At 54.3% G+C, this 20,995-nt stretch overlaps 1 protein-coding gene across 3 annotated transcripts in view; it reads right to left on the reverse strand.

The window, feature by feature from the left end:
• LOC101868402 (oxysterol-binding protein 2-like) overlaps window positions 1-20,995 on the reverse strand; it is an 80,189-nt gene that overhangs the window by 35,749 nt on the left and 23,445 nt on the right. Inside the window, exon 1 of one of the 3 annotated variants that reach the window (XM_034068358.1) lies at window positions 7,763-7,921. The exons of the other annotated variants lie outside the window; for them this stretch is intronic. Within the exon in view, the coding sequence (XP_033924249.1) occupies window positions 7,763-7,841 (79 nt within the window). The 5' untranslated portion in view covers window positions 7,842-7,921. Of the gene's footprint in view, window positions 1-7,762; window positions 7,922-20,995 lie in introns of those variants that run through there. 3 annotated transcript variants of the gene reach the window in all.

The raw sequence follows: 20,995 nt of genomic DNA on the forward strand, positions 1-20,995 counted from the left end.
AGGCTGGAAATGAAGCACCAAAATAGCACAGCAAATAATCATCCATAAATCATTCCAAACTCGGGTGATCACTTCCCAGCTATCACCAGCCCTGCTGATGCAAATGGAAAGCTGTTCAAGTACATGGGGGCTTAAAAACAGCAAATAGTGGGTGCTTGTGGCAAGCTGGGACATCTCCTGAAGCTGATCATGGGCCAAGCAGGAGGACCCCAACCCAGTGATGGGGCTCCACAGAACAAATGCAGAGCAAACAATACTTGTCCCATTATAGCACAGGACCATGAGCTACCCTTGTGGTAAGGGTCTTGGGACGGATGAAGCTGCAGCAGGGATGAATCCTGACCCACCTTGTGCTGTCAGCTTCCTTTCCTAGGAATTATCTACTAAAACACAAGCCTGACTGTGGAGCAGACATGCCAGGCCATGGATGCACAGAAAGGACTTGTTTCTTGAAAAGCAAAGTAGTGGGAAAGCAAAACTTATACCTATTACAATTACTGCAGCATGCCCAGTCTAGCTACTAAACATCTTAACACTGATGCTGGTACCAGTCAATGAGGCTCAGCAGCAAATGCTGCACCTCAGCTGGACTGTGCCCATTCTCCTCCAGGCACATACAGGATCTTCTGATCACCCAATCCCCTGAACAACTCCAATAGCTGTTAGGTGAGGCTACAAAGACATAAGAGGGTTGGGCACGCCAAATAGCAGGGTCTAAACTCAAAACAGGATGGGAGAAATGGTGTAGAGCAATCCAACCCAACAGGTTAGCAGGAAAGGGGACAATGATCATGAAATCCCACAATGGTTTGTGCTGACCTTAAAGCTCCTCCAGCTCCAACCCCTGCCACAGGCAGGGACCTCTTCCACTGGAGCAGCTGCTCCAAGCCCCTGTGTCCAACCTGGCCTTGAACACTGCCAGGGATGGGGCAGCCACAGCTTCTCTGGGCACCCTGTGCCAGCGCCTCAGCACCCTCCCAGGGAACAGCTTCTGCCTTATCTCCAACCTGAACTTCCCCTGTTTAAGTTTCAACCCCTTACCCCTTGTCCTATCACTGCAGTCCCTGATGAAGAGCTCCTCTCCAGCATCCCTGTAGCCCCCTTCAAACACTGGAAGCTGCTCTGAGGTCTCCACGCAGCTTCTATTCTCCAGGCTGAACAGCCCCAACTTTCTCAGCCTGTTTTCATACAGGAGGTGCAGCAGCCCCTGATCATCCTCGTGGCCTCCTTTGGACTGGCTCCAACAGCTCCATGTCCTTGTGTTTGGGACAGCAGAGCTGCACACAGAACCAGGCTCTGAGTCCACAGCCAGCACGTTACCCATGGCAGCCCTGCAGGCAGACCCACACTGCCTCTGGCTTCAGGACCAGCTCCACCAGACCAGCAGACACTGACCCCACAGACACCAGATGTGTCCTCAACAATCAAGTTGTTTGCTCCTGACAGATGAACAAAAGCAATGAAGAAATGTACAAACTGTGGCATTTAACTGTGTCTGTCCCTTAAGTCACTCAATCCTTTAGGATCCAGTGATTACTATGGATGTGCACAGATCTCCTATGCTGAAATGCCGGAGATGCTGCAGTTTGGTGGCACAAGTGTGGGAAGATGTCCCCATGTCTCTGCACGGGCTGCAGGCAGGAGCAGCCTGCACAGCCTGAAGCAGGGCAGCAGCAGTGGCACAACATTCCAATGTGCTGGTATCTGGGAGGCCATGAGTTGTCTTCAGAGCAGACACCCACAGACGGGACGGCCACAGCCATGGGGAGATGCTCTCTACCTGCACAGGGAGCAGCAGCAGCGCCTTGGCACGCAGCTACGGAAAACCACCGGAGGTCTTGGATGTCCTCCCAAGTGCGTCACTGAGCTGAGCATCCATTTTTAATGATGCTTAAACATTTTCCACCCTCAGGTCTAGCTACGATTTCAGCAGCGCCAGGCCTCTCCTGACATCCACCAGCGACACACGGCAGCACTGATGGGAGTTGGGAACTGGACAGCATGAGACAGGTACATCAGTCAGCACACACTGCCACCCTTTGCAGGTGAATGTCAACCTTGCTGCAAGCAGGAACACTCCTAGGGGATTCATAGAATCACAGAGTAACAGCCTTGTTTGTGTCAGGAGCAACCTCTCCCAGCTCCAACCCCTGCCATGAGCAGGGACCCCTTCCACTGGAGCAGCTGCTCCAAGCCCCTGTGTCCAACCTGGCCTTGAACACTGCCAGGGATGGGGCAGCCACAGCTTCTCTGGGCACCCTGTGCCAGCGCCTCAGCACCCTCACAGGGAACAGCTTCTGCCTAAGAGCTCAGCTCAGTCTCCCCTGTTCTGGCAGGTTCAAGCCATTCCCCTTGGCCTGTCCCTACAGGCCCTTGTCCCAAGCCCCTCTCCAGCTTTCCTGCAGCCCCTTCAGGCACTGGAGCTGCTCTCAGGTCTCCCCTTCAGGAGCCTTCTCTTGTCCAGGCTGCCCCAGCCCAGCTCTCTCAGCCTGGCTCCAGAGCAGAGCTGCTCCAGCCCTCGCAGCAGCTCCATGGCCTCCTCTGCACTTGCTCCAACAGCTCCAGGTCCCTCTTGTGCTGCTGCCCCAGAGCTGGATCAGGGCTGCAGCGGGGGTCTCCCGAGAGAACAGCAGAGGGGCAGGATCTCCTCTCTCAACCTGTGAACAAAGATGCCCACCTGATCTCCATAGACAAAGGGAAAGACACATGGCAGGGGCTGAAGACAAAACTCACCCCATATCACAGCCTGGTTTTCCCTTACCATTATCATTAGTAGTAGGATATTGTACTTTACTTATCAAACTGTTCTTATCTCAAGCCAGGGGTTTCACATCCTTCCAATTCTTCCCCCATTGAGCTCGGGGCTGAGCGAGCAGCTCCTGGTGCTGGGTTGCCAGCTGGGTTTAAACCACACCACCATTAAAGCATGCCCTTACATGCATCTAAATCCACCCATGCTCAGCTTACTGGTGTGTAAGAGGATCAGGGCAGGTGTAAGTTACCCACCTTCCTCCAATTCCCAAAGGTCAGGACACACCAGTGCCAAGGCAGCGATGCTGCAGGACCTGGAAGTCTCCCAACCCCTTTGCTCTGCTGCCCAGCATGTAACTGAGAGCTCCAGGCGTGGGGAGGGGCAAGAGGGTCACAAGCAGCCCCCCAAAAGGCATCTGACACCTCCTTCCCACTGTGTTTGCCTTTGGATTGCAGTGCTGCTCCTCTGGTCCTTGCAGGCAGGCAAAGCCCCAGAGCACACACCTGCACCAGCCTGCTCTGAGCACAGGGACAGCCTCCATAAGGGCTTGAACTAGAGGGAAAGACAAACCCTCAGTTAGTACCATTGCAGGGAAGGATTTTTCCATCAGAGGGCAAGGGGAAGCTATAGGGAAACGCAGAATCCAACCTAAATGGCAGAGACCTCAATGGGGTGTAGAGCAAACCAGAGTTGGGGAACGCAGGGAGAGTGCAGTGCTGGGACCCCCCCATGGGCTGGAGCCCCACAGACACATGTGGTGACAGGTCTGAACCCCTTCCCTGCCCCTTCCCCTCCTGCCTTCCACTCACTGAGCACCCAGCCTTTCCAAAGAGGCCAGAGCAGGCAGTGCACAAAGCCGTGTTCTGCTCCAAGGGGACACAAGAGCAGTCAGTAACGGGCACACAGCCCCAACAACACAGTTCCTACAGAGGGAAAGGGGATTTCAGCAGTTCCACTCAGGGACAGATTCAAGCCAGGGCCCTGTCACGCATTCAGAGCTCACAGAACCACAGAATGATCCCACAGTGGTTTGTATTAGAAGAGACCTTAAAGCTCCTCCAGCTCCAACCCCTGCCACAGGCAGGGACCCCTTCCCCTGGAGCAGCTGCTCCAAGCCCCTGTGTCCAACCTGGCCTTGACACTGCCAGGGATGGGGCAGCCACAGCTTCTCTGGGCACCCTGCGCCAGCGCCTCAGCACCCTCACAGGGAAGCACAACAGGTTAAAGTCACCCTTAAGCTCCCAAGCCCCTGCCAGGTGACCGGGGAGCCTCAACAAGCTCTGCAGGACCACAGAGCAGGATGGCAGCAGCTTGCTGGGGCTGGCCACACACTGCTCTTGACACAGCACTATTATGGATGATTTACTGCAGCAAGATCCTCTGAAGCAGGAGTTTACCCCTGGATTCTCTCCCCTGTCAGCAGCCCTCAGTCCAGGTTTGCCTGCGGAAGAGCAAGGACCAGAGAAGGTCAGCCACTGCGATGCAGCATCTTCCTGTGCTGCGCTGGCTCAGTGCAGCCTTGTCAGTAAGAAAGGAATAAACTACAGAATTCCATTTCTGCTGTGCACAGGGCCCCTCTTGGCAGAGCACTGAGATGGAGCTGGGAGCTCAACTCCTCTCCAATTCTGTAAGTGCATTTCTGGTCTCTAATCACACCCTCAGCCTGGCAGGGTGACCACTTCCCCCCTAATTACTCTGCTTTGTATTTAAGCCACAGCTAATAAACCCAGATTATTAGTAACTGCTGCCCATGAGCTCCAAGGAGAACATCTCCTGCCTCGTGCCAAACTGCTCTGGCACCCATCCTGCACCGCCAGCATGGGCAGTGCATCCAAACCCACCAACACCTGCATGCCCTTGGGGGCATCCTATTCCCACCAAGCAGGAACCATTTCCATGATCCCTAGAAATGAAGGAGAAAGGGGCAGAAATGGCATCAGTCCCACAGACAGTGAGAAAGGGCAGAGACTGTTCGTTTCAGTAGGGACCTGCTCGAGTGAGTGCAGAGGAGGCCATGGGGATGCTGCGAGGGCTGGAGCAGCTCTGCTCTGGAGCCAGGCTGAGAGAGCTGGGCTGGGGCAGCCTGGACAAGAGAAGGCTCCTGAAGGGGAAACCTGAGAGCAGCTCCAGGGCCTAAAGGGGCTGCAGGAAAGCTGGAGAGGGGCTTGGGACAAGGGCCTGTAGGGACAGGCCAAGGGGAATGGCTTGAACCTGCCAGAACAGGGGAGGCTGAGATGAGCTCTTTGGGTCCTTAAAGGACAGGGCTTGGAGCAGCTGCTCCAGTGGAAGGTGTCCCTGACCATTGCAGGGGTTGGAACTGGATGAGCTTCAAGGTCCCTTCCAACCCAACCAGGCTGGGATTCTGTGAACTATGGAAAACCCTGAAAACATCTGAATCAGCAACTTCTTAAATTTGTGGGGAAGAACAGAGCAAAGCAAGCACGCTGTGCTCTGTGCCACTCGCTGCTGCAGGGATGTCAAGGCCACCTAATGCCTTCCCAGTCCCAAACCAGAAACAATCCAACCTGAGCCACCCTTGGGGCACGTCTCCCTGCGTTCACTCCCTGTGTTTCCTGATGTCTCCCTGAAGCCCCACCACCATTTCAGCACTGCCCACCTTCCCCTCTGTCTCCACACAACAGCCCCCAGCCTGGGTTCAGCTTTCTGTGAGAGTAATTCTGGTCTGGGGCATTTTACCCTGCCCTGAAGCCTGGTTACATAAAGTGCTGCGCCTGCGTGAGCACATCTCCTGTTCCACACATGTCCTTACATCACCCAGCGAGAAAGGGCTTGACAAGAGAACCAAAGGAACCACCGGGATTTGACAGAAAAGCTTTTCTATTCTTCCTGTCATCTGAAGCCTGCTGTAAACCCTCCATCACTTGAGTTTTGATTTGACCTCTTTGCCTTTCCCCTGCCTTTGCCTTTCCTGGGGAAGGAAATCACATTTAGCTACAATAACTTCTTGTGAAGTGATGCTGAGAGCAGGACTGGGATGTGCGGCCGCTGCGCAGGGACCGGCTCGAGCAGCAGCTCATGCTCACACACCACACACTGAGGAAAGGAAACGGGTGGTGGTGACGTTAACATTTGTGTCTAAAGAAGATGGGATAACTCATTGCCCGCTGAAGATGTCCCTGCTCATTGCAGGCGGTTGGACCGCATGAGCTTTAAGGTTCCTTCCGACCATAGCTATTCCATGATCTCACCTACCTTCGGGCAGCCAGAAATGGAATGGGCAAATCTGAGCAGATCCATGCCCACACTTCCCTCAGGGTCAGAGCTGACCTATTTTGGGAGGAAGGGAACACCTCTTGGAGGTGCTGCTTCTCTGCTGACAACAAGGACAGCACTGGGTCAAGCTTTTACATTGGAGATAACATGATCTCACCCAGTGTGAGGCAAGATGAAACCCACATAGGACAAAGTGACACGATTCCTAATGGATTTTTGCAAGAGGAGATACTGACTTGATTCTTGAAGTATTTTCTTGTCCAATTTGCCCCTTTTCCTGTCTTAAACCTATTAATTGTCCCAAACTACAGGAAAGGAGTAACTATGGCATGCGAGCACCAAGGAAGCCCAGGAGTGCATCACCCAGTGCCACCAGTGCAGCAGGCACAGGCCCTCAAGGCACCACAGCAACTCAACACAACACAGGAAGGACTGAGCTGTCAGTGCCTTAGAGCAGAGAAGAAGGTCAAAGAGCAGCCTGCAAACCCTCGTTTCTCCCCATCACCCCTTCTCCTTTACTATGAGCAGCCTGGGTTTGCTTGGCCACTTCACCAAGGAAGCAACACGGAAGTGGTCCAAATTGGAAAGCAGGAGCCAACCCCCCAGAGCTGTTCTGCATCACAGCATCCAACCCAGGAAAAGCACACCCAAAGTGTTCAGCAGCACAGCCAGAACAGGGAATTCTGCCCCAGAGCAGCCCTGATCCAGACAGAGCATCACTTGCTCCAGAAAGAACAGAGCTGAGCTCTCCTGGGACTGGCTGGAATAAACTCAGGAGCAGTAACAGATGGGAGATTAGAGTGCACAGCTTGAAATTACAGCTCACCACCACTCGGGTGCTGCTGGAGAACATCTCTGCCCCTCCTGGGACATCTCAGACTACAGCATGGGCAGGGTGGATTACAGTGCGAACACCATCATCACCACAGAATCATCCAACAATGGTTTAGGTTGGAAGGGACCAGCTCCAACCCTGCCACGGGCAGAGACCCCTTCCACTGGAGCAGCTGCTCCAAGCCCCTGTGTCCAACCTGGCCTTGAACACTGCCAGGGATGGGGCAGCCACAGCTTCTCTGGGCACCCTGTGCCAGCACCTCAGCACCCTCACAGGGAACAGCTTCTGCCTAAGAGCTCATCTCAGTCTCCCCTGTTCTGGCAGGTTCAAGCCATTCCCCTTGGCCTGTCCCTACAGGCCCTTGTCCCAAGCCCCTCTCCAGGTGCCTCAGCAGCCTCACAGGAAAGAAACTCCCATTTCACCTCAACTGCAAAGTCATTTTGCTTTTAACTGAACAAATCCATCTGATTTACTGAAACCAGGACCAGGTCTGACCAGGCTGCAGCAGGAACCACTTTCCCCATGATAAAACAAGCAGTTCGTCTCTGTGATATTACAGACAGGCAGTAAGAACAATCTACCATCAAATGTAACTCCCTCAGCAGGAGAACACACTACATCTGAACCAGGGGTGATTCTAACCCCTGATAAAGCAGAAAGAGCAAGCTGCCAACACCTTACAAACCTCAAACCAAACCCAGGACATTGCACGTGATTCCCCAGAGCCCCATCCCTGCTGCCACGTGAACGCCAGTGACGGACCCGCGCGGAGCACAGTCGGTATCTCCCTGTGTCCCGGGGCTCCTGTATGCAGTTAAACACCCCCCATCACCCCCGGAATGCACCTCGCCCGCTGGTGCAGCCCCTCCATCACTCCCGAGGAGCCCAGGCCAGGCCGGAACCCTGCAGCACGGCAGGAGGACGCCGGGAATGCCACTAACCCTGGTGAAATTTATTCAGGCAGGCGGCGTTGCAGAAGGCACGGATGGATCCCGTCTCCCAGCAGCCCCTACCCTTCATCCCCACAGCAGGACCGCTCTCGCAGAGGCTGTGTGCGACATGGCTCGTGGCTTTAGGATGGAGAAGAAGGGAAAGAGAAGGAGGAATGAAAACGTCCAAATGTCCTTCTCCAGCAGCAGTGCGGCGGCCGCAGCGCCGCGCTTACAGCTCCACGCTGCCCATCACAATGCTTGCCACATGCTGTCAGCAGAGCACAGCAACCATCAAACCACCCTCTTACCAGCATGCACCACGGAGCCAGGCTTAACTCCTTCCCTGCCAGAAACAGGCAGCATCCTGCCTGAAAAAACGGGGGGGGAAGGAAAACCAGGAGCGCAGGAGTCCTGCCAGGAGAGGTGTTACTGGGGATGCCTCTGGAGAAAGGCTGTTGGATATTCAGCCTGAAAACCAAAGGGATGCTCTTTTTGGGGGGAAGATGGTATTTAGGGATTTGTCCCTTTAAATGCTGCTGGAGGTTATTTTTAGGCCCTTTGCTTAAAATATACATCAGAATTTCTTTATTTGTAGCTGAAACTTCATTATACATTTTCCTCACGCTGCTGCTTCCATCCCCCAGCAGCTCAAGAACAAAACCTCTGAGGTTTCACAACCATGTGGTTCCTGAGATCTATTTTCTCACCCCTCCACAGTGAGATGATCGGATTTTCCCAACCTTTCCCATTTTACAGGTCTGTGGGATTTGAGCAGGTTGAGGGGGAAATGTGGCATAAGTCACGATTCATGGAATCACAGAACCAAACAGGTTGGAAAAGCCCTTTAAGCTCATCCAGTCCAACCATTCCCAGCACTGCCAAGGCCACCCCTAACCCATGGCACTGAGGCCTCGTCTCCACACTGTGTGAACACTTGCAGGGCTGGTGCCTGCAGCCCTGCCCTGGGCAGCCTGTTCCAATGCCTGAGCACCCTCTGGGGCAGGAATTGTTCCTCAGCTCCATCTAAACTTGCCCTGGTGCAGCTTGAGGCCGTTCCCTCTTGTCCCATCCCTTGTTCCTTGGGAGCAGAGCCCAGCCCCTCCTGGCTCCATCCTCCTGTCAGGCAGTTGTAGAGGGAAATTCAATGTGCTGGGCAGTAATACACACAGCCACAGCATGGGGTGCTGGAGACCACCCACGGGCAAGTACCAACACATTGTAAGAGCTCATACCTGTAGTTCTCTCCCTTTATCTATACTGCAAGAACCTTACAGCAAAGAGGGAAAGGCTCATAGTCCATCTTCTAAACTGATATTGCTCTCTTTGTATCCATACCTTAAGAAAGGGGCAGGAACTCTGCAAGATTCTGAGTGGAAAAGGGACAAAACCTGGAAAAAACATGCTTATTGCCACACTATGCCTTGGAGGCAGGGAAACCCCAGCCTAGCAATGCACATGTATGCAAAAACATTTATTCCCTTGTCTGCAGACATGTTCGTGCTTTAGGGAAGAAGGAGCCACTTTTCAAGAGGAAAAAGCCCCAACCACCACAAGAACAGCAAGTGTTAACTGGAGGGAGAGCCCTTGGTGGGGGGTTTAGGCCAAAACCAGCACTTCCATTTCTGTTATCAGCTCCTAGAACCAGATGGACCCAGGATCACTGCCTGACACTAACATCAGAGCCAATACATCTCTGTGTCTATGAATCAGTGTACACACACCTACACCCCAAGAGAGGCAGATATCCACATGCACACACACACAGATACATGTATCTCATACTCACAGAATCCCAGCCTGGTTTGTGCTGAAGGGACCTTAAAGCTCATCCAGCTCCAACCCCTGCCACGGGCAGGGACACCTTCCACTGGAGCAGCTGCTCCAAGCCCCTGTGTCCAACCTGGCCTTGAACACTGCCAGGGATGGGGCAGCCACAGCTTCTCTGGGCACCCTGTGCCAGCGCCTCAGCACCCTCACAGGGAACAGCTTCTGCCTAAGAGCTCATCTCAGTCTCCCCTCGGGCAGGTTCAAGCCATTCCCCTTGGCCTGTCCCTACAGGCCCTTGTCCCAAGCCTCTCCCCAGAGGTCAGGATGAAACGTCTCCTTACTTCCTCCAGGAAATACACCATGATGTTACTTCTTGCTGAGCAAGAGGTAAGTCAGTGCAGTCAGAGGTGGAAAAGGCTCTGGTCACCCAGGGGTGGCCCAGGGGAGCAGGAAAACACCAGGAGAGAAACAATGAATGAGAGAAGCCAGAGGAGGAAATTCCACCTCCCTGTGGCACATGCAGCATCCTAAGGGACACATGCTGCCTCCCAGACCACCAGAGCTCTACCCTCAGGCTCTAGTGGCAACATCAAACCAGTCTGTTTGCAGACAACTGTATCAGATAGTAAAAAAACACACCGTACCTTGATGCTTCCACCTTCCAGATACCTGGTGTGGAACCAAACCAGGCAGGAATGTTGCTGGGATGATGATGCAGCCCAGTTTTAGTCTGACTCCTTTGTTCAAATGCAACACCAAAGCGGTCTCCACTTTGATTCTGCATTTCAACTTCAACTGTGCTCTGGTCTCCTGTTCCCAAGCGTGACCGCTACCACACAGCCCCACCACAGCTCCAAGGACATTGCCTTTCCTCATCATTCTCATTCAACTCATCCTGAAAGCATCCATCGCCATTAAGTTTGGAGCATCTTTATTCCCGTGTACATCCATCTCCCGAGCCAATCCATGAAACATGAGGTGAATTTAAAATCCCAGAGCTCCAGGGGGACTGGGGCACTGGAACAACTCAAATTCAAGCCCACCATTAAAAATGCATGCAAAACACTTGATTTGCAGCATTTGAAACACTTTCCCTTTGGTTTAGGTGGAGAAAGCAGTGCTGGGTGCAGTGGGGAGCACAGGCTGCCCCATGCAAGGGCTTGCTGTGGCGATGCAAGCCCTGAAGACCACTCACACATGGGGAGAGACATCACTTTATGAACTTATACGTTAGTTTTAGCATCCAACCAACTTCAAGGTCTCCCTCAAACACTTCCACCCCCATTGTACACCCGAAAGGAGCACAGCCCCACAAGCTGCAAGCCCCAGCACTCAGCCAGCACCAGCATTCCTGAGCCCAGCCCTCCTCCTGCCCCATTACAGGCTGTAGTTATGGGATTACATACTGCGCTTCCCACAGCACCTCCTCCTCATCCAGGGCTCGGGAGGCTGCGGCACCTCGACGAGGGGACGTGTGCTGGGAGATCACAACTGGAGAGCTCTGACCAGAGGTGATGGATCCCCTGGGATGCTCTCTGCAGGCTCCATCTCCTCATTGCTTCCCTTCCCGTTCCCTCTCCTCTCTGTATATCTCATTCCCCCAGCACTCAGGGCTGAGAGATGCCTCCTCCTTCTCCTCTTCCTCCTCCTTCTCCTCTTCCTCCTCCTCCTTTCCCTCCTCCTCCTCTCCCTGTCCACACTGCCCCAGCACAGAACGAGCTCAGAGAAAACAGGAACTTTGGACATTGCAGCTGGTTGGGTTTGGGAGAGCACTGAGACCTCTCCTGAGGCATTAGAGAACAAGAGCCACACAGGGACAGGCTCCCCACCACATTCCAAGTCCTCACTTCAAACCATACAGGAGCCAGCATGGCAAAGCACCGTCAAACAACTCTGGGGGCTTCTGCACGCAGTGGAATCCCATACAAGACACTCATTAGAGTAACTATTATGGTATAACAGAGTTATCCTCACACAAACCGGTCAAACCCTGCCCTGAAAATGCTGCTTCCACATGCCCCTACTCTAGAACTCATCTGGAGGCAGGGAGTTGGTTATTCCCAACACCCAAGTGATTTTCTTGCTCCACACTGAAGGGACCATCTCTGCCCCCTGCAGACACATGGGAGAAAGGGCCATCATTCCCCGAGCAGAAACCTCCAGTGTTGGAAGGCACCATCACATCTCCATAACCTGCTTCCTTTCTTTAGGTTTTAATTACCATTTGACTTTAATACTCTTCCTGGAATGCTGGGTCCTCCTCATAACGCCCCTGATGCCTGCCTTTCTAAAGCGTGATGTTCTAATAACACCCATATTTACCTAGACAAGTGAGAAATAAAAAGAGTCTTGAATATAAATCTGCCTGAAAGCAGTCAAAACATCACTAATTTCCATTGTAGATTATTATGTATATAGAAATATATATAGTATTGATTGGTGATTCTACCTTCTGCTGTGCTCTGGGTAGACCCCCCCTGCAGCCCTGATCCAGCTCTGGGGCAGCAGCACAAGAGGGACCTGGAGCTGTTAGAGCGAGTGCAGAGGAGGCCATGGAGCTGCTGCAAGGCTAAGAGAGCTGGGCTGGGGCAGCCTGGACAAGAGAAGGCTCCTGAAGGGGAGACCTGAGAGCAGCTCCAGTGCCTGAAGAGGCTGCAGGAAACCTGGAGAGGGGCTTGGGACAAGGGCCTGTAGGGACAGGCCAAGGGGAATGGCTTGAACCTGCCAGAACAGGGGAGACTGAGATGAGCTCTTAGGCAGAAGCTGTTCCCTGTGAGGGTGCTGAGGCGCTGGCACAGGGTGCCCAGAGAAGCTGTGGCTGCCCCATCCCTGGCAGTGCTCAAGGCCAGGTTGGACACAGAGGCTTGGAGCAGCTGCTCCAGTGGAAGGTGTCCCTGCCTGTGGTAGGGGTTGGAGCTGGATGAGCTTTAAGGTCCCTTCAACCCATACCAGGCCCCAGCAGACCCCCCTCCACTGCTGCCTGGCAGAGGCAGCACTCCGTCCATCCCTCCGTCTGTCCATCCATCTCTTGCAAGTGGAGTCAGTGGAGGAGGCCACATATTACTATCCAAGAAAGACTTCCTTGCAGTAAAACCAAACCTGAGCAGAACACAACGACAGAACCATCCTACCCTCTCTCTGCCGACCTTCACTTCCCAGCATGCTTACTTGAACTGAAACACTCCTCAAGAACACAAGAACCATCCGTTTCCCAAGCTGGATCCCAAAGGAGCGTCTGTCAGCATGCCGGCTGATTCCAACGCCAGGAGCCAGGCGCTGCAGGAGCACAAAGCACCACAAGATGCCAGCACAGCCCGGCTGGAGGAGCTGTGTCCATGCCGGCAGCTCAGTGCGCACTGTTCTGATGCCATCACGGGATCCCGATGGGCTCTGAGCGCCCGGAGCCAAAGTGGGCACAGGGAAAGAGCTGAGATGCTGGGGTAGGAGTAGCAGCGTTGCCCCCCATGGGAGCTGCTCTCCTGCCCCATGCAGAGCATTGGAGCAGGGGCTGGCTGCCAAACCCCTCTCCTGGAAGCCATCCATCAAGCACAGGCAAGTAAGAACCTTCAGCACTGGACTCTCTGCAGGGACATCTCCCATGCAGGACCTGGGGAGCCTCAGGGCAAATCCTGCTGAGTGTTCACCGGAGTCAGGGCTTCATGGAAGAGGGTGCCAACAGAGGATAAACTCTGTCCTGCTGCCCTACCTTGGCACAGAGCATGGAGCAAACCACCAGCAACTCTGTGCTGCATCCTGAATCACAGCATCCTCTTCATCAGGGCCTGTAGGGACAGGCCAAGGGGAATGGCTTGAACCTGCCAGAACAGGGGAGACTGAGATGGGCTCTTAGGCAGAAGCTGTTCCCTGTGAGGGTGCTGAGGCGCTGGCACAGGGGTGTAGAGCAGGAGCTGACTTGCTCCATGCAATATGACCCACACTGCAGCAGGGATTCCTTCCTGTCCTCCACTGCTCAGTGTGGACCAGCTCTGCCTCCTGCACCGCTGCCCAGCCAGTCCCTAGGGATGTGCTGCAGGCTTCCTGGAGGGATCAGCTTTCATCTCATCACAAGCTCATCGCAGACTGACTCATTTCTAATTAGGAACTATTGTTATTGTCAGGTCAAAACTCAGTTTCCTCCAACAGGCTTTTTCCGTGCCAGCAAAAAAAAAAGAAGCACTTGGGAGTCTCAGAGGCCTAAAAATAACGCTGAAATCCAGGGAAGTGCTGACGTGAGCTGGAAACGCTCCCCCTGGAGTTCCCGGAGATGAAAAACCTCATTAGAGAACTTGCTGAGAAGCTCCCCATGAACACACAGGGCTTGAGGCCAGAACCCCCCTGTGTGTGCTGGGCTGCACCCCCAGAGCGTGAGCAGCAGCTCAGGGAGGGGATCCTGCCCCTCTGCTGTGCTCTGGGGAGACCCCCCTGCAGCCCTGATCCAGCTCTGGGGCAGCAGCACAAGAGGGACCTGGAGCTGCTGGAGCGAGTGCAGAGGAGGCCATGGAGCTGCTGCGAGGGCTGGAGCAGCTCTGCTCTGGAGCCAGGCTGAGAGAGCTGGGCTGGGGCAGCCTGGACAAGAGAAGGCTCCTGAAGGGGAGACCTGAGAGCAGCTCCAGTGCCTAAAGGGGCTGCAGGAAAGCTGGAGAGGGGCTTGGGACAAGGGCCTGTAGGGACAGGCCAAGGGGAAGGGCTTGAACCTGCCAGAACAGGGGAGACTGAGCTGAGCTCTTAGGCAGAAGTTCTTCCCTGTGAGGGTGCTGAGGCGCTGGCACAGGGTGCCCAGAGAAGCTGTGGCTGCCCCATCCCTGGCAGTGTTCAAGGCCAGGTTGGACACAGGGGCTTGGAGCAGCTGCTCCAGTGGAAGGGGTCCCTGCCCATGGCAGGGGTTGAAGCTGGAGGATCTTTAAGGTCCCTTCAACCCAAACCAGGCTGGGACTCCGTGAGTCTAAAAACTGCATTAAAAAGTCCCTAAAGGTGAAACGTGCCTGGCTTCAACATGTCAGTAACAAACATCCATCCTCAGTGCTTGGCAAGAGCTCAAGGCATGAGAGGCAGCGAGACCTGGGGTGTGTGAGCAGGTCATGGGCCTCAACCATGCAGAGCTACAAGTAGAGCAGCAAGTTAAACTTCAACTCAGGCAGAGCATTAGAATCAGCACCCCAGCACTGGTGGTCAATAGAAAGGACCACCTGCACTGACTTTCATCCCAATGCTGGTTTTAAGGATACCGAAATGACAAATCAAGCTAATATTAGCCAGTGCAGCAGAGAAGGAATGGCACAGATCATCCTTCCCACTTCTGCCACCAACGCAGCAACAGGGATTTTTAAGATCTCAGGGAATACAAGCTGCAGGCCTGGAGAGAGCCACGGAGACAATTTCTTGGTGACAAGCTGGGAATGTTCAAGTGCACCTGCTCTCTAAAGGACAAGGCAAACGGTGGGATGAGCACCAGAATGGTTCACCAAGGCCAGCAAAGACGTGAGCTGCCGTTCTCCCTTGTGCTGCCCCTACAGGCCCTTGTCCCAAGCCCCTCTCCAGCTTTCCTGCAGCCCCTTTAGGCACTGGAGCTGCTCTCAGGTCTCCCCTTCAGGAGCCTTCTCTTGTCCAGGCTGCCCCAGCCCAGCTCTCTCAGCCTGGCTCCAGAGCAGAGCTGCTCCAGCCCTCGCAGCAGCTCCGTGGCCTCCTCTGCACTCGCTCCAACAGCTCCACGTCCCTCCAGTCAGTGTCAGAGTTTCCTTTCGGATCACTGTAAATCCACTCTTCACCCAGGATGCTGCACACACCCCAGTGCCAGGACACCCCGCAGACCCCCGTGTGCTCACCAGCACCTCAGGGCTCTGTTATCAGCCAGCATCCTCGTGCTGCACATTCCATCCCCCTCCTCCTGCAGGAGCATCTTCCCAAGCACCAGCGTGGGGGCAGCGGCTCCTCCCCACGCTGCTGCTGCAGCTCCTCCTCACCCCTTCCCTCCTCCGCGCTGTCACGCACGGGGGTTATTTTTAGGGGGTTTATGCAGGCAGCCTCAGCTGGAGCATTGAGAGCACCGGAGCCCAAACTGCTGCATGAGCAGCTGGGGGGCACAGGTAGGGTCAGGCACTGCCCCAGGCACTGCTCACAGCCTGCTCCCTGAAACCAGGCACGAATTGCAGCACACCCTGCCAAGAGCACCCAAGTACAGGGTGACAGCTCAGGAAGCAGAGCACCAGTGTTCCCCTTGCCTCCTGCTCCCCCAGGACAATGGGGTGGTGGGGATGGACCAGTGCCATCAGGCAGGGGCATGAGCACGTCCTGCAGATGCGGTGGAGCTGGGTCATCACTGTCCACCCCACATCTAAACCCCACTTGTACACCACATGCTTGCAATGCTAACATGGACAGCTGCCCCAGTACCATTCCACACACAATGGCCGGCTTTATTTCCACAGGAGAACTTAGAGCAGCTCCAGTGCCTAAAGGGGCTGCAGGAAACCTGGAGAGGGGCTTGGGACAAGGACCTGTAGGGACAGGCCAAGGGGAATGGCTTGAACCTGCCAGAACAGGGAGACTGAGATGAGCTCTTAGGCAGAAGCTGTTCCCTGTGAGGGTGCTGAGGCGCTGGCACAGGGTGCCCAGAGAAGCTGTGGCTGCCCCATCCCTGGCAGTGTTCAAGGCTAGGTTGGACACAGGGGCTTGGAGCAGCTGCTCCAGGCGAAGGGGTCCCTGCCTGTGGCAGAGGGTTGGAGCTTTAAGGTCCTTTCAACCCGAACAGGCTGGGATCCTGGGATTCCATGATTCTGCCAGTGTTTCCCTTGCCTTTCGCTGCTGCTGTCACACACAAACCCTCTCCCATCTCTGCACACCAGCTCCTTCGCTCACTGCAGCGGAGGTGGCCTCAATTCCACAGTCCCTGCTGAGCTCCTGCTGGAATGTTGAATCTGTGCTGTTACATAAGGCACATTTTCGGTGTTCCTTCCCTCTAAACCATCACCACAGATTCCACCTGCAACAGAATCACAAAGAGTGAGATTGTGTGCCTGGGAAGCAAGGGCCAGAGCAGCACCTGCCCCAGGAGGTACGCACACAGCCCAGGTAACTCCATCGCCATGTGCAAGTGCAAAACAGTGGCAAGAGAATTCCAATCAGGTATTTCCTGGCTTATGAAATACAGGAAGATACTAAAGATTCCTCCCCTCCATGTCTGCACTGCCAGCAGCAATTGGAGGCTGTGCAGACCTCAGACTGACTATAGCCCATCTCTGCTCAATGCCCATCCAGGAGGATCTCACCAGCTTCAGCACTCACACTGCACGGTCAAGTGCTCACCACCCTGGGCTTCCACCTCAAGGCCTACAACGTTCTCAGGTTGGGAAGCATTCTCAGGCTGGTCAGACACACTCTAAAAGCAGCAACAATGGGAAATCACTTCTTGTTCTTCCTGTCGCTTGACTTTCCCAGAACACACCACGTACATGTTCAGATCACTTCAACCCCCGCATCTAAAAGGAGATCAGTGCTTCATAACCCCCCATGTTTAGGGCAATTACTGATGGTCCCATCGCCTGCGACACCCCAAGCATTCAGCTGCAGCAGATTTGGATGGCCACAGCCATCTCCTGCACGTCCCAGCCTCAAAACTCTTCCCTTGCCTGGCAGAGCCTTGTCATTCCTCATGAGATGCCCAGGAACCAGAATATTCCTAAGATCCCATCTCAATCTCCCCTCGGGCAGGTTAAAGCCATTCCCTTTGCCCTGTCCCTACAGGCCCTTGTCCAAAGCCCCTCTCCAGCTTCCCTGTAGCCCCTTTAGGCACTGGGAGCTGCTAGCATGTTACTGTCCTAAAGGATATTTTTACTGCCATGAAAAAGGAATAGTAACCACAGTCAGCAAATACTTTCAAGTTCACATCCTCGGGAGCACAGCTGCAGAGAACAGTGAGCACAAGGAGCAGATAAAAGGGTTTCTTTGCCCCCACTCTCCAAACTCAACATTATCCAGAGGCTGATGCACGAGCTGACAAAAATCCAAGGGCCGATGTGGGTGCAGTGTGGGGAGGCTGGAATTACCCCAGGAGCTGACAGCAATGGGAACAGAGCGTGGTTACAGGCATCTGACTCTCCATGAGGTGACAGAGCTGGGAACCCTGTGGGCAAATGAAGTTTCCCCCAACTTCACCAACACATTCTAAGCCCAACCAGGAGGAGGAGGAACGGCAGCCAGGATTGAGCAGAGGCCAGAGGTGAGCTGCCCACCCAGCCCCTTCTGTCATGACTTACACTGTACGTTTATCCCAGAGGAATTACACACCACGTGGTAACAGAGGAGAGAGCTCCGACAGCAGCTCGCCTCTACTCTCACTTTCTGCCACTAATCCCCAGTATCAGCAGGCCAGTTTCTCACCAGTGAAGCAGGATGAGGACATGATCTTCCTCCGGTGACATCCATCAGCACGTCCCTGTGCCCCTGCTCACAGCTCCTGACCAAAATAGTCCCGGCTATGCAGTGGATACAGGGGAAACCAGAGCTCCTTGAGTTACAGCAGGAGGGAACAGCAAAGTCTCCTACCTTGTGTGGGGTTTGATCTTTCTTAGAAACAGAAATGAAACCCAGGGCTGTGGAAGCAGCTCCTCTGAACACACGGCACCAACCAGCAGTGCAAGCACCAGCCAACACTGCAGGCACCAGCGCTTTCCTGTCTGCTCACTGCAAGAGAACTACAGGGGGAAAAGACTCTACATCTACCCCAAAATAGTCTCCTCCAGTCAGGATATTTGCAGTTAACCCCATGTGCCAGTCTGACACCCCACCAATCCCAAGAGGAAAGCAGTAAGGAACCCCTGATGCCTGCAGAGCTACAGATGACCAGAGAACTCCAGCTCTCACTGGACCATGCTGCACCTTCAGTAGAGCCCCAAGTGGGACTCACCTTTAGAACATTTCAAGTCACTTAGCTTTGCTTCCTGTGTTTTTAATGAACTCATTCCACACTAACACCCTGGCCCTTCTGGATGCAAGGAGAGAAGCCAGCTTGCTTGTACCTCCTGGGGTATCAAAACTGGCTTAGACATAGCTCCTGCAGGAGCGAATGAACGCGGCTGTGAGAGGGCAGAGCTCAGTGTGGGGTTAGAGTTGTACTGGCTCCTTGCAGGGGGGGATGAACACCAAGGCACTCAGAGGGCTTGTTGAGACTCCCCGGTCACCTGGCAGGGGCTTGAGAGCTTAAGGGTGACTTTAACCTGTTGTGCTTCCCTGTGAGGGTGCTGAGGCGCTGGCACAGGGTGCCCAGAGAAGCTGTGGCTGCCCCATCCCTGGCAGTGTTCAAGGCCAGGATGGACACAGGGGCTTGGAGCAGCTGCTGCAGTGGAAGGGGTCCCTGCCCATGGCAGGGGCTGGGACTTTAAGGTCCCTTCTAACTCAAACCAGGCTGGGATTCTGTGATTCTGTGACTTCAAATGACATCCCCTTGCCTCTCCTGGATGCTCCTTGCATGCTGAAAAGCTGCTGCACATGTGAGGCTGCCCCAGGGCTCAACAGCAGAGACACCTCAGCAGCAGCTGACTGGAAACCAGCCATCTCCACCAGCCTGGAGCATCCATAAGGATGCTCCTCATGTCCTTCCCCAGCAGGACAAGCAGCGTTAGACACAAACCTGCTGCTCTGCTCTCCTCATCTGTCCCATGCATTGCTCTCCCAGTCTTCCAGCCGCCCAGAGTCATCAATGTCCCCTCCTTGCACAGGGAATTTGATTTAGACTCAAGCAAACCTAACACATTGCTGCTTTTCCTTAACTGTAAGATCTCTAACTGGGACAAAACACCATCAGCCTGGTTCACATTGAAGTGTAAAGTAACCCACAGCCATCCCCAGCTCTAACTGCACAGCACAAAGGCTCAACGCCTCCTTACAGTGTCTTATCCCCTCTGAGCAGCTCAGAAAAGCCTGGAAAAACAGAAGTTTGTGTTGGTCTGTACCTCCCATCCCCTCCCTGGCCGGAATCACTGCAAAGAGCTGAGGCAGCACAACCGTGAGGCAGTGCCGGAGCAAGCGCCGCTGCTGCACCACCCTTCCCGGGAATCACAGCCGAGCTGCCTGCAGTTCGGAAGTCGGAGCCTTGGGACAGGAAATCTCTGTGCCTGCTGCTTGGATGTAAAGACGCAACCCACAGTGACTGTGCCTTGCTCCAGGAGCAGCCCTGCCATCCTGCAGCTGCCTCAGCATCCCACATCACCCCATACCCAGCAAGGGGAAGGTGAAGCCCACACCAACCTCTCCCACACACAAGATCCTTGTCCAAACACCCACCCAGCTCAGGACGTGCTTCCCGCTGTGGGATAAGTGGCATTCCCAGGACCGACAACCATACCAGCTCTGACCTGGCACAACATCATGCTCTGCTAGGCAAAACTCTGCCCAGGACCTGCCCTCTCCATTGATACTTCCACACATCCCAGAGCTGGAGCTCTGAGGAGCAGAGCTCACAATACTGCATGTCCCGAGTCCCACGGACACCAGTGCCCCGGAACACAGCACACTGGAACAGCGAAGGGAAGCAGGGAAGTGGCTCACACAGTGCTCAACCTCGGCATGACTTTGAGGGCTGGCTGAGCAGATGCAAGTCAGACCACATCACCCAGGACCAGGGGTTTGCTCTGCTGCAAGTCAAACCGCTGGCACTCCGGCTTTGTGCTGCTCTCTACAACACATGACATCAAGCACAGACTGCCCCTGGCAGCCAGCATCCCAAGGGACCATCCCACTGGCTCATGGACAAAAACATGAATGCGCTGCCTTCCAAACCCATGGTGCTGACTGTGCATTTTCCTAAGCCAGCACGTTACAGAGCAGCCTCCATCCATACAGCCACTGCACACAGTGGGTTCAGTGCACCAGGAGCAGCAGTGCCCCTGGGGAAGCACAGTTTTGCACAGATGCACTGAAGCAACCCCCACCTTCCCTGGAATGCTGAGCTGCAAAATATTTGACTTCTGTATCCATATTCCCTGCAGTCCATAGCACAGGGCAGCACCTGCAAGTGTCCCCGAGCCCTAACCCAGACCAGGACAGTGAGATGCTCCATAAGCACTCAACCAAAGCAGCTCCAGGCTGTGCTCCAGGGCCTGGCATGGTACGGTATCTGGTCTCAGCCTCACCCACCCCCTTCCCACAATATTTGGGGCATTTTCTGAAGCTACACTTTCATTTCAAGCAGAGCATTACAAAAAGCACAGCTGATGTATCAACTGCCATCAATTCTGTTGTACAAGGCCTGGTTTGCTTTTCCTTTCAGCTACTGGAAGCAGTGCTAGCTTGTGGAAGAAAACCAATTGTTAGTCCCAGAAGAGTTATGAACACTGAAATACTTCTGCAATACTGCTCAGCACTGAACAGAGCCATCACACAACGAGCAGCAGCAATGACACCCTGGGGAGGAGCTGTGTAACAGGCACGGCACTGGGACAGCTTTACAGATCACAGCCATCGCAAATGGACACTGATAAC

Source organism: Melopsittacus undulatus, chromosome 12 (assembly GCF_012275295.1).
Source record: "Melopsittacus undulatus isolate bMelUnd1 chromosome 12, bMelUnd1.mat.Z, whole genome shotgun sequence".
Classification (NCBI taxonomy): Eukaryota; Metazoa; Chordata; class Aves; order Psittaciformes; family Psittaculidae; genus Melopsittacus; species Melopsittacus undulatus.